General features: G+C 33.3%; 1 protein-coding gene across 6 annotated transcripts in view; it reads right to left on the bottom strand.

The window, feature by feature from the left end:
• Positions 1–13,343, bottom strand: part of LOC111706347 (uncharacterized) — a 44,568-nt gene that overhangs the window by 10,249 nt on the left and 20,976 nt on the right. For all 6 annotated transcript variants that reach the window (XM_023479198.1, XM_023479200.1, XM_023479202.1 and 3 more), the window contains 10 exons: positions 12,315–12,412; positions 11,505–11,608; positions 10,154–10,228; positions 6,585–6,665; positions 4,238–4,331; positions 3,849–3,907; positions 2,695–2,796; positions 1,874–1,985; positions 1,422–1,646; positions 206–283 (listed from right to left, as the gene is read on the bottom strand). In XM_023479198.1, the coding sequence (XP_023334966.1) occupies positions 206–283; positions 1,422–1,646; positions 1,874–1,985; positions 2,695–2,796; positions 3,849–3,907; positions 4,238–4,331; positions 6,585–6,665; positions 10,154–10,228; positions 11,505–11,608; positions 12,315–12,412 (1,028 nt within the window). The remainder of the gene's footprint in view (positions 1–205; positions 284–1,421; positions 1,647–1,873; positions 1,986–2,694; positions 2,797–3,848; positions 3,908–4,237; positions 4,332–6,584; positions 6,666–10,153; positions 10,229–11,504; positions 11,609–12,314; positions 12,413–13,343) is intronic.

Raw genomic sequence — 13,343 nt, 5'->3', positions numbered from 1 at the left:
CCTGTAGATCCTCTAGACTAAACAGCTGTTTGCTTAGGTTAGGTTATTTTGTCTGTTTATAAGGTTGATATGTCAATATTTAAAATAGTTTTCAAACTGTTTCCTGTAGATCCTCTAGACTAAACAGCTGTTTGCTTAGGTTAGGTTATTTTGTCTGTTTATAAGGTTGATATGTCGATATTTAAAATAGTTTTCAAACTGTTTCCTGTAGATCCTCTAGACTAAACAGCTGTTTGCTCCACTGAAGCGAGTAACAGCTGGCAAGGAAGGTCGAGTGATAAAGCTAAAAAATATAAAAACTAAGAAAGGAACTGTAGACTTAATTACCACTGATCCTTCATCTACAGACATGGGAGTAAAATAAAAAAAAGTGTATCCCTCTTTTTTGTTCCGAAAATCCTTATATTATTCATGAAATTAACGTGAAAAGGAATTCAGCCTTTGCCACAAACTCTGATTTTCTTATCTCTAGATCTTTGCAACCCAATTATGCTGGACTTTTTTTTATTTTAAACTAATCTAAGTTTTCAATATCAAAGATTTCAGGTTGAAAAGAGAACAGGATTAGAAAATTTGAATTTGTGGCAAAAACTCAATTTCTTAAAGTTTATGGTCACTTTAGAAAAATAAAAAATATTTTTTAAACAGCTTTTAAGAGGTTCTTTAGCGGATTTCAAACCGTAAAGAGATCATCAAGAAAATTACATCAGACCAAGTAAATATAATTTTAATATATTTCAAACTTTTCGTTTTAGCAAAATTCTTGGACCCAGGTTTATTCAGTCTCACTGTATCTTGCAAAACAGAAAGAAAAACAAAACTCAAGTTTAAATGAAAAAAGGAATATTTGAGATAAAAAGAATAAGTTTTAGCCTCTCAATCTTTTTTGCAAACTAATCTCTACGATGCAAATATGAATAAAAATACAAAATGCTAGAAAATGTGTGCTTAAAAATACAAAATGCTAGAAAATGTATGCATAAAAAGACAAAATACTAGAAAATGTATGCTTAAAAATACAAAATACTAGAAAATGTATGCATAAAAAAACAAAATACTAGAAAATGTATGCAAAAAAAGACAAAATACTAGAAAATGTATGCATAAAAAAACAAAACACTAGAAAATGTATGCATAAAAAAACAAAATACTAGAAAATGTATGCAAAAAAAGACAAAGTACTAGAAAATGTGTGCTTAAAAAGACAAAATACTAGAAAATGTATGCTTAAAAAGACAAAATACTAGAAAATGTATGCATAAAAAAACAAAATACTAGAAAATGTATGCATAAAAAACAAAATACTAGAAAATGTATGCAAAAAAAGACAAAGTACTAGAAAATGTTCTAACTATATATCCCCCCCTCCTGGTACAATACCTCCTACCCCTCCCACCTTCAAGTACCTGCCCCCCTTCTACCTTAAGTAAGCTGTCTATATGCTGCCTCCTGATGAAGGAAGGTAGGGAGGTGAAGGTGAAGGCCAGCAGGTCTGTGACTAGACTTGAGACCCGACTAGATTGGAAATCTATAAACTTGACCTCCAATGGTTTATCGTTCTGATCGTATTTATACAGAATATTTGACCACCAGAGGTCTCCGTGACATATGACAGCAAACTGCCCCTGAGGCTGAACTATTTGAATCTGGAAATGAATATGAGATTATGGATTAGCTAGTTGTTTTATAATCCCTGGGATTTCATGATGATATTAAACACTAAATAAGAATTTTCTATTCTTCATAGTTCTCCCAGCCTTCTCATGAATATTAAATCTGAAAAGGTATTTCAGAGCTCAATTTATTTTTAATAAAAATATAATATTTACATTTTCTACGCAAAAAAAAAACAATTTTCATAATCTCTATTTTCCTGAATATTATGAAAGTTTTTAGCAAGTCTGACAAACCATGGATAACAGGGTGAGTAGTCAGTACTGGATCTGAGAACCTCAGCTAAACTTGCCATGACTGGTGTCATAGTCCTGAAATAAAGATTATTTTTCTCCTGTTCTATCTTTTTTATTCTATTCTATCCTGCTCTATCATGTTCTATCTTTTTTATTCTATTCTATCCTGCTCTATCCTGCTCTATCCTGTTCTATCCTGTTCTAACCTGTTCTATCCTGTTTTATCATTTTTTATCCCGTTATATTATGTCCTATCCTGTTCTAACCTGTTCTATCATGTTCTATCCTGTTCTATCTTGTTCTATCGTGTTTTATCATTTTTTATCCTGTTCTATCATGTTCCATCCTTTTCTATCCAGTTCTATCATGTTTTATCATTTTTATCCTGTTCTATCATGTTCTATCCTTTTCTATCCAGTTCTATCATGTTTTATCATTTTTATCCTGTTCTATCCTGTTCTATCATGTTATATCATGCTTTATCCTGTTCTATCCTGTTATATCCTGTTCTATCCTGTTCTATCATGTTCTATCCTGTTCTATTCTGTTCTAACCTGTTCTATCCGGTTCTATCCTGTTATATCCTGTTATATCCTGTTCTATCTTGTTCTATCCTGTTATATCTTGTTCTATTCTGTTCTATCCTGTCTGTTCTATCCTGTTATATAATTTTTTATCCTGTTATATAATTTTTTATCCTGTTCTATCATATTTCATCCTGCTTTATACTGTTCTTTTCCTGTTCTTTTCCTGTCCTATCCTGTTCTATCGTGTTCTATTACACCTGTTTGTAAACTCTCTAGTATCTTCTCTATATAATGAATCTTCTCTAAGTTTAGGATATTTCTCCAGCAAAACTTCAGGAGAATTCTCACTCATACATAAACTAAACAAGGAATACAAAAGATAGATCAAGATTCCATGAGTGCTGTTGTAAATCGAACATTGCAATCTTGTATTGAGGGTCAATTGAAATTAAACTAACAGTCCCTTAAATAAAAATGAACCCGTTAATGATAAGAATAAAATGGAAGATGAAGGAATCTGATTTATTTTAAAATCATTTTAAAGGAATTGAGTCATTGCCACAAACTCAAATTTTCCATTTCCTAAATCTTTGCAATCTGATGGTGTAAAGTATGAAAGGTATGAAATAGAGATTAGAAAATCAGAGTGAGTGGCAAAAACTCAATTCCTTTAGCTAAAACTAGTTCTTAGAAGTTTCCTGATAAAACTAATCTAAAAGTTTTATAGCTGACTATTGCAGGAATTTCTACAATAAGAATATTTTGAAGAGTTAACAGGGTTCATTCACGAAACAGAAATCCAGGGAAATATGTCACAATGCAAAAAAAGGAAAAATTCCTAAAAATGTTTAGGATGTGAATACCTTAAAGGTAGGTTTGCCGTGATTTATTAATTTGAGAATTATTCTATAAAGTTATTATTATATAAGTTAAATACAGAGATAAGAGAGTTACAGAGATCGATTAACACCTATAATATGCGATATTTTCCACATCATGTTCTATTGTGTACAAGTACTGTACACGACCAATCAGGAGATATCTGTATTCAGGGATATTTAAGGATCCTTGGAATAGGAAATGAAAAATCTTTAAAAATAGACAATATTCATATACGTTATGTTTTATGTTTAAAATTGGAGTATTTCTTTAAAAGTTGTAAAACTTAACCCCTGAATGCAACAAGTGGCCGTGAGATGTCAGTCAAAAAACATTACATGGAACCGTAGCATGGCGTGCCGGGACACTATAGGCCTGCTCAGCCTATCCAGGTAGAGTGTATGAGCAGTCTGTGTAGTCTGTGGTTAAATACAAACAGAGAAGCGAGAGAATTTCAACTAAAGCAGCAGGAAATAAATGCTCAAAATAAAATGGTAAATTTTTAAAAATAATTCATTAAACGAGTTTTAACCTGATTGCGTGGAATTTAGCTATTTCTCTGATTGTTAACTCTGCGTGTTCCACATTCATCTGAAATATTTCTGAAATAAAATGTGATAATTGAGACTCTGGATTAAGCAGTATCTAAACATGAATCTGGATTAAGCAGTATCTAAACATGAATCTGGATTAAGCAGTATCTACACATGAATTTGGATTAAACAGTATCTTAACATGAATATAAATTAAGCAGTGACTTAAAAAATAATATTAAATATAATTAGAATAAAAGCAATATTAACAAGGTGAGAAAATCATGAAAATGCAATATTAACAAGGTAAGAAAACATGAAAATGCAATATTAAAAAGGTGAGAAAAACATGAAAAAAATAAATTTTTTTTTTAAATCTAAAATGTACCTTTGGATCGCCTTGTTTTAGAGGAACAAAACCTTGAGGAACCAAATTTTCCATGATAATCATATCATCCTTAGAACTACCTTCTCCTGTCCATCTATACAGGATATATATCATCCTTAGAACTACCTTCTCCTGTCCATCTATACAGGATATATATCATCCTTAGAGCCACCTTCCCCTGTCCATCTATACAGGATATATATCATCCTTAGAACTACCTTCCCCTGTCCATCTATACATGATATATATCATCCTTAGAACTACCTTCCCCTGTTCATCTATACAAGATATATATCATCCTTAGAGCCATCTTCCCTTGTCCATCTATACAGGATATATATCATCCTTAGAGCAACCTTTCCCTGTCCATCTATACAGGATATATATCATCCTTAGAGCTACCTTCCCCTGTCCATCTATACAGGATATATATCATCCTTAGAGCTACCTTCCCCTGTCCACCTATACAGGATATATATCATCCTTAGAGCTACCTTCCCCTGTCCATCTATACAGGATATATATCATCCTACCTTCCCTTGTCCATCTATACAGGATATATATCATCCTACCTTCCCCTGTCCATCTATACAGGATATATATCATCCTTAGAGCTACCTTCCCCTGTCCATCTATACAGGATATATATCATCCTACCTTCCCCTGTCCATCTATACAGGATATATATAATACTACCTTCTCCTGTCCATCTATACAGGATATATATATCATCCTACCTTCCCCTGTCCATCTATACAGGATATATACCTTCCCCTGTCCATCTATACAGGATATATATCATCCTTAGAACTACCTTCCCCTGTCCATCTATACATGATATATATCATCCTTAGAACTACCTTCCCCTGTTCATCTATACAAGATATATATCATCCTTAGAGCCATCTTCCCCTGTCCATCTAGACAGGATATATATCATCCTTAGAACTACCTTCCCCTGTCCATCTATACAGGATATATATCATCCTTAGAGCTACCTTCCCCTGTCCATCTATACAAGATATATATCATCCTTAGAGCCATCTTCCCTTGTCCATCTATACAGGATATATATCATCCTTAGAGCAACCTTTCCCTGTCCATCTATACAGGATATATATCATCCTTAGAGCTACCTTCCCCTGTCCATCTATACAGGATATATGTCCATCTATACAGGATATATATCATCCTACCTTCCCTTGTCCATCTATACAGGGTATATATTAGCCTACCTTCCCCTGTCCATCTATACAGGATATATATCATCCTACCTTCCCCTGTCCATCTATACAGGATATATATCATCCTACCTTTCCCTGTCCATCTATGCAGGATATATATCATCCTACCTTCACTTGTCCATCTATACAGGGTATATATCATCTTACCTTCCCCTGTCCATCTATACAGGATATATATAATCCTACCTTCCCCTGTCCATCTATGCAGGATATATATCATCCTACCTTCCCCTGTCCATCTATACAGGATATATATCATCCTACCTTCCCCTGTCCATCTATACAGAATATAAATCATCCTACCTTCCCTTGTCCATCTATACAGGATGTATATCATCCTACCTTCCCCTGTCCATATATACAGGAAATATATCATCCTACCTTCCCCTGTCCATCTATACAGGATATATATCATCCTTAGAACTACCTTCCCCTGTCCATCTATACAGGATATATATCATCCTTAGAGCTACCTTCTCCTGTCCATCTATACAGGATATATATATCATCCTACCTTCCCTTGTCCATCTATACAGGATATATATCATCCTACCCCTGTCCATCTATACAGGATATATATCATCCTACCTTCCCCTGTCCATCTATACAGGAAATATATCATCCTACCTTCCCCTGTCCATCTATACCTACAGGATATAGAATGTGGTGAATAAAGCCAAACAACAATTCACACTTTTTTTCTCTCGATGGCTTAAATATTATCAGATCATAATGAATTTATCATTCAAAACACACAAAATTGAGAAACGCTAAACATGTGTATTGCACTTTCTAGTTTCTACATACGTGTATGAACTATAGGTTGCACTATATAGAAACAGTTTTATAAAAATAAACATGAAATGGAAATTTTTTGGTTGAATACCCATAATCCCGAACGCTTGTGGGCAATTGTGAATTATATGCAGAATCTTCTCGATCTTTTGATTTCTCTGTTCCCTCATTGGTTAAATGCAAAATTTCCTGGCTTCTGATTGGATGAAATCAATCTGCAGATTAACAAAGGATGCATTGATCAAGATATCCACTGTAAAAGAGTTCTCAGCTGAGAAAGGTTTCAGGTAAATGATAAAATTGGTTACCTGGAATAGTAGCAGCGAGGTATATCTACTACTTGACTCTCATGACTATCCAACGGAATATTTGTCTTAGATTTCACGAAACTAAATCAAAATTCATCATGAAAATAATCTGCAATGACGACCAGAATTATTTCAAAAATTATTAAAGCTTTAAAACCGTGAATTTGGTTCAGAAAATACCAGAATTTTGTCTATGAAGTCTGAATTATGTGATTGAATTGGGTTGTAGTGGATTGTAGTGGATTGTAGTGGGTTGAAGTGGATTGTAGTGGATTGTAGTGGGTTGAAGTGGATTGAAGTGGATTGAAGTGGATCGAAGCGGATTGAAGTTGATTGAAGCGGATTGTAGTGGATTGAAGTGGATTGAAGTGGATTGAAGTGGATTGAAGTGGATTGAAGTGGATTGAAGTGGATTGAATCGGATTGTAGTGGATTGTAGTGGATTGAAGCGGATTGTAGCGGATTGTAGTGGATTGAAGTGGATTGTAGTGGATTGAAGTGGATTGTAGTGGATTGAAGTGGATTGTAGTGGATTGAAGTGGATTGTAGTGGATTGAAGTGGATTGTAGTGGATTGAAGTGGATTGTAGTGGATTGAAGTGGATTGAAGCGGATTGTAGCGGATTGTAGTGGATTGAAGCGGATTGTAGTGGATTGAAGTGGATTGAAGCGTATTGAATTTAAGTGGAATGAATCGGATTGAAGTGGATTGATGTTAAGTGGAATGAAGAGGAATTAAGTGGATAAAGTGGAGTTAGGTGAATCAAAGTGGATTGATTAGAATTGCAATTGATTTCTGTTGATTGGAGTAAATAATTAAAGTGGATTGAAGTGGATTACTTTGATTACGGCAGATTAAAGCGGAATAAAGTGGAATAAAGGGAAAAAATGTGGGAAAAAATGGATTAAAGTGGATTAAAGTGGAATAAAGTGGATTGAAGTGGATTGGAGTGGAACAAAGTGCATTGAAGTAGATTGCAGAGAGAAAAATTTATTATTGATGAGATATTGGAAGATGGTCAAAAGATTGAGATCAATAAATCGATTGCTGACAAAAGACAGACCAAACTAAATTTAAACAATATTAGTCTTCCCCCCTTTCAACAAAAGAATTGCACCAAGGAAGCCAAGTTCAAGTTTATTGTAATGAGATGAAGAAAATGATATTTTTTAAATAATAGGATTGTTAAACTTTACAAAAATACACATAACACAAGAAAACACTTTATTAATCTTTTTATTTTTAATCTAAATTTTTAGGACAACTTACTGTAACTATCTGTATAATCCACGAAATATTCACGGGCTTTTGGAGACAAACGCAAAAAGATTGCAAAGATGTTTTTTTCAAGCTTCATTGCTCGAAAGATCTTAAAAAATTTCATCCTCTGACATTTTGTTTAATAATTGTATATCTACCTATTTCAGAACAATCCTTTTATGGAATAGTAATTCTTTGATATCCATTTCCAAAAATTGCTAATTATCATATTGTGAAGATTATATATTTACTGATATTCTTAGGATATAAATATATTACAAATTCTATAAATATGTTGAGAATTAAGCTTGAAGATCTTCTCTTCTTCCTGGTTCTTTTCAGACTGGCTCCTGGATTCTCTTTTCATCCTTCCCGGATTTTATCCTTCCATCTCTTGTGGATTCTTAGTTTGTGATCTCTACAATATCAATATTGACATGAAAATAATGTATACCGTCCGCTGCGCAACTTTATTTAAGAAGTAGAATTAAAGAATTAAGCATCTCGAATCATTGCTTTAGTCCAGTAAAATAACGCCACCTGCAGCTTATAACAGTTTTATGTACTGTTCTGTATACTGTACTATGTAATATATACCTGGCCATATCTATGAAAACTGAACTGTACTATGTACTATATACCTGGCCATATCTAGGAAAACTGCACTGCACTATGTGCTATATACCAGGCTATATCTAGGAAAATTGTACTGTATATACCTGGGCTAAATCTAAGAAAACTGTAATGTACTGTACATACCTGGCCATATCTAGGAAAACGGTACGGTACTATATATACCTTGCAATATCAAGGAAAACTGCACTGTACTTTACATACCTGGCCATATCAAGGAAATCTGTACTGAACATACCTGGCCATATAAAGGAAAACTGCACTGTACTTTACATACCTGGCTATATCAAGGAAATCTGTACTGTACATACCTGGCCATATCAAGGAAAACTGTACTGTACTGTATAGTGTACATACCTGGCCATATCAAGGAAAACTGTGCTGTACTGTACAGTGTACATACCTGGCAATATCTAGGAAAATTCTACTGCACTGTACATACCTGGCCATATCTAGGAAAACTGTACTGTACTGTACATACCTGCCCATATCAAGGAAAACTGTGCTGTACTGTATATACCTGGCCATATCAAAGAAAACTGTACTGTATTGTACATACCTTGCCATATCTAGGAAAACTGTACTGTACTGTACATACCTGGCCATATCTAGGAAAATTGTACTGTACTGTACATACCTGGCCATATCTAGGAAAACTGTACTGTACTGTACATACCTGGCCATATCTAGGAAAACTGTACTGTACTGTACATACCTGGCCATATCTAGGAAAACTGTACTGTACTGTACATACCTGGCCATATCTAGGAAAACTGTACTGTACTGTACATACCTGGCCATATCTAGGAAAACTGTACTGTACTGTACATACCTGGCCATATCTAGGAAAACTGTACTGTACTGTACATACCTGGCCATATCTAGGAAAACTGTACTGTACTGTACATACCTGGCCATATCTAGGAAAACTGTACTGTACTGTACATACCTGGCCATATCTAGGAAAACTGTACTGTACTGTACATACCTGGCCATATCTAGGAAAACTGTACTGTACTGTACATACCTGGCCATATCTAGGAAAACTGTACTGTACTGTACATACCTGGCCATATCTAGGAAAACTGTACTGTACTGTACATACCTGGCCATATCTAGGAAAACTGTACTGTACTGTACATACCTGGCCATATCAAGGAAAACTGTACTGTACTGTACATACCTGGCCATATCTAGGAAAACTGTACTGTACTGTACATACCTGGCCTATCTAGGAAAACGGTACAGTACTATACATACCTTGCAATATCAAGGAAAACTGTACTGTACTGTACATACCTGCCCATATCAAGGAAAACTGTACTTTACATGCCTGGCCATATCAAGGAAAACTGTACTGTACTGTACATACCTGGCCATATCAAGGAAAACTGTACTGTACTGTATAGTGTACATATCTTCTCATATCAAGGAAAACTGTACTGTACTTTATAGTGTACATACCTTGCCATATCAAGGAAAACTGTACTGTACTGTACTTACCTGGCCATATCAAGGAAAACTGTACTGTACTTTGTACTATATACCTGGCTATATCTAGGAAAACTGTACTGTACTGTACTGTACATACCTGGCCATATCAAGGAAAACTGTACTGTACTGTACATACCTGGCCATATCAAGGAAAACTGTACTGTACTGTATAGTGTACATACCTAGCCATATCAAGGAAAACTGTACTGTACATCTGAACCTCCTTCTCAAATGTGTGACTGGGTTGAAGAAAATTTCTAAAATAAAATAAAATAAAATTGTAAAATGTAAATGTCTTTATTAATGCTATTGTGCATGCATTCCTTTAACAAAATTCACGAACATTGTACAATACATGCACACTGTTTACTTTTTATGCATGTACAAATTGTACATGTTTGGTGTACCAACAATCAAGGTACTAATGCAAGGAAAGTTAATTGCAGTTGTGTATATGCGTACCTTTTGAAACCAGTTCTCTCTGGGAGGAATTTGTAAACAAGAATAGATTCATGCATCAGTGTTTGTCTAGTATCCGAGGAGGTTAAAAGCATTTAATCTTGGTAATTTTGATAATTCACATAACAGTTTCCTATGACCAGAATATTTCATCGATTATTTTTGTGAAAATGGATTCCATGTCAGGCTGTGACATCCGTCTTGTGTTTACTTTTCCGCCTGAAGACAATACACTGCAGTACAAAATATGCGTACACCTTTGAAATAACTTTCCTTGCATTAGTACCTTGCCTACAATTATCTTTATTGAACCTTGTAGGGCACTTCATCTTTTTTTTAAATATGGTTTTCCCGTTTTTTTTCGATAATTCCGCTTATATTTAAAATCCACCAAACCAAATAGATCATCAAGTACAATAGGTGGCAACAGAGGAATGAACCAATTATACACAACGTCACAAGTGTCAAATATAACAAGGAAAACGAAATTGTCTCACATTAGTTGACATGATTTCCAAGATTAAATAAAAAGTGTAAAACAGAAACTAAAGAACATATAAAATTGCACTTATCTTATTGTAAGAAAAGCACTTTATTCTAAAATTATCACTATTATTGATTATTTTGTCGGACATAAAAACTGAATTGACACTTGTGACGACAGAATACAACTGTACTGAGAGTGTACAAATTCTACGTTGCCATCTATTGTACTAGAATCTATTTGCACCAAACAATAAATGAAAATTAGCAAATATGTTTGTTTTGTTTTTGTTTATAATGTAGAAACAGTGTTTACAGACAATTTAAAAACTCAGAATGAGAAACAGGAAAATAAACTAAATTCCTAAAATGATGTGGTTTAATATTGTATATGAGGAAAAAACACTCTGAGGAAAAAACCATAAAAAAAGTTTTAATTATTTAGGAGAAGCCTATAGTTTGTTTACGTAAGTAGATATAAATAACTATTTTTTAAATTTATTTCTAAATATTTATTTTTGTTTAAAATGGTAAAATATGTTTGAAAAATGTCGGGGAAGTGTACTTATACAATATTGAAGAAAAGAGCACCTTGCATCCTCAGATTGTGGTAAAGATTTGATTATAAGTTTATATATTTTCTCCTTGTTTCCATCCATCCTCTCCCGGCTCCCTTCCTTCTCTTTACTCTCATCCTGACAAATAAATTTATTCTCAAGCTCGAAGAGAAAATTTGTAGAACAGTTCTATTGGAAAAACATTAGCCTTGGAGGGGGGAAAGGGGGAAGTTTGAGGGGTCGTTAAATTTGAACAAAAAGATCCAGATTTTTGAGCTAACATAATTTACACAGTGATGAGACCCATTAAACTATGGAATAGAAACACAACAAGTGTTCACAGACCCATTTGAATTTGAACTTACTGTTCAAACTATTGAATTGATTTCTAAAACAACATCAAATACCCATAAGATTTCAAAAATGTCGTCTTTCTTCTCCACAGTTTTTTAAGTCACACTGTATTATTTTTTCTTCTTAAATATTTGGTAAAACTGGAATACTGACGGGATTGTTCTAAACAGGGTTGACAGCTTGGAATTCATTTAATTTATGTTCTCCAAGTTAAAAACAAATAGTTTGAAAATACAAAAGAAAAATTTCACCGAACAGATTACTCGTATCATATTCTAATTTTCTAATTTCTTTGCAACCTGATGTTTTAGATCTTTTGTATTCAAACTTTAGTGGAAATTGAAAGACTCAAGTTATGATTACTATACTTTTTTGGTTATCAGTGTTTGATTTCAAAGTTGGTAAAATCAAATATTTATTCCATTAGGTTGCAAAGATATAGGATGCAAAAACTAGTTCTTCGAAAAATAAATTAGCTGAGAGATAATTCCTTGATTTTAACGTAAACGTCGACAGCGTGAACCTCGGAACAGAAATGTCTCCCAAACTCAGCTCCGTCCTTAACCTCAACCTTCGTTACTTGAAGACCTGACCCCAGGCAGAACATTTGTATCAGAAATTTGTGTATTTGAATTTTGTTGTTGCTTTGATTTTGATGTATTCAAACATTTTGTGAAATTAACATCTAAGTTTTATGGTGAAGGTTTGTTTATCAAACTCAGTTATTTAGCTTTATTTTTAATCGTTCGTGGTCCCCCAATAAAAAAATAGGATGTTATTTAAAAAAATATTGTTTCAAAAAGATCAATATAATTTTACGTAGCATATCTATAGTGTATGCTGTAGAGTACATACATTGTATATGCTGTACAGTTCAGTGTATGTTGTACTATGTTCGCTGTATTGTACAATACAGTGTATGGTGTTCTGTACACTGACTCTACGTCATTTCTCTTAATATCATGATTTAAAAATCATTAAATTTTAACTCTTTATAATTCAAATATTATTTTGATTCAGAATTTTTAAATCTTGTCTTTGTAAATTAAATCAATGCATTGCATTTATTAATTATTAATGTGTAGAATAAATTATCATATCTTATTGTACTTCAGAGTTATCCAATATTTCATAATTAATACAAAATAACAAAAATTATAAACAAAAGTACTTTTATGAAATATTTATTATATAGCCGAGGAATTAAAAAGTAAAATGTTTGGAAAATGTTTATTCTAAGTTCAACTGAACTAGCATTATGTTAATGTTTTATTTTTATATTTATGAACAGAATATCCCAAACATTCTGAACATTATGAACAGAATATTCCTAACATTCTGAACATTATGAACAGAATATTCCTAACATACTGAACATTATGAGCAGAATATCCCTAACATTCTGAACATTATGAACAGAATATCCCTAACATTCTAAACATTATGAACAGAATATCCTTAATATACTGAACTTTAGGAACAGAATCTAACATTCTGAACATTATGAACAGAATATCCC

This window comes from Eurytemora carolleeae, unplaced genomic scaffold (assembly GCF_000591075.1).
Source record: "Eurytemora carolleeae unplaced genomic scaffold, Eaff_2.0 scaffold721, whole genome shotgun sequence".
Classification (NCBI taxonomy): domain Eukaryota; kingdom Metazoa; phylum Arthropoda; class Copepoda; order Calanoida; family Temoridae; genus Eurytemora; species Eurytemora carolleeae.
The sequence above is the reverse complement of the archived record's forward strand: the minus strand, read 5'-3'. Positions and strand labels throughout refer to the sequence as shown.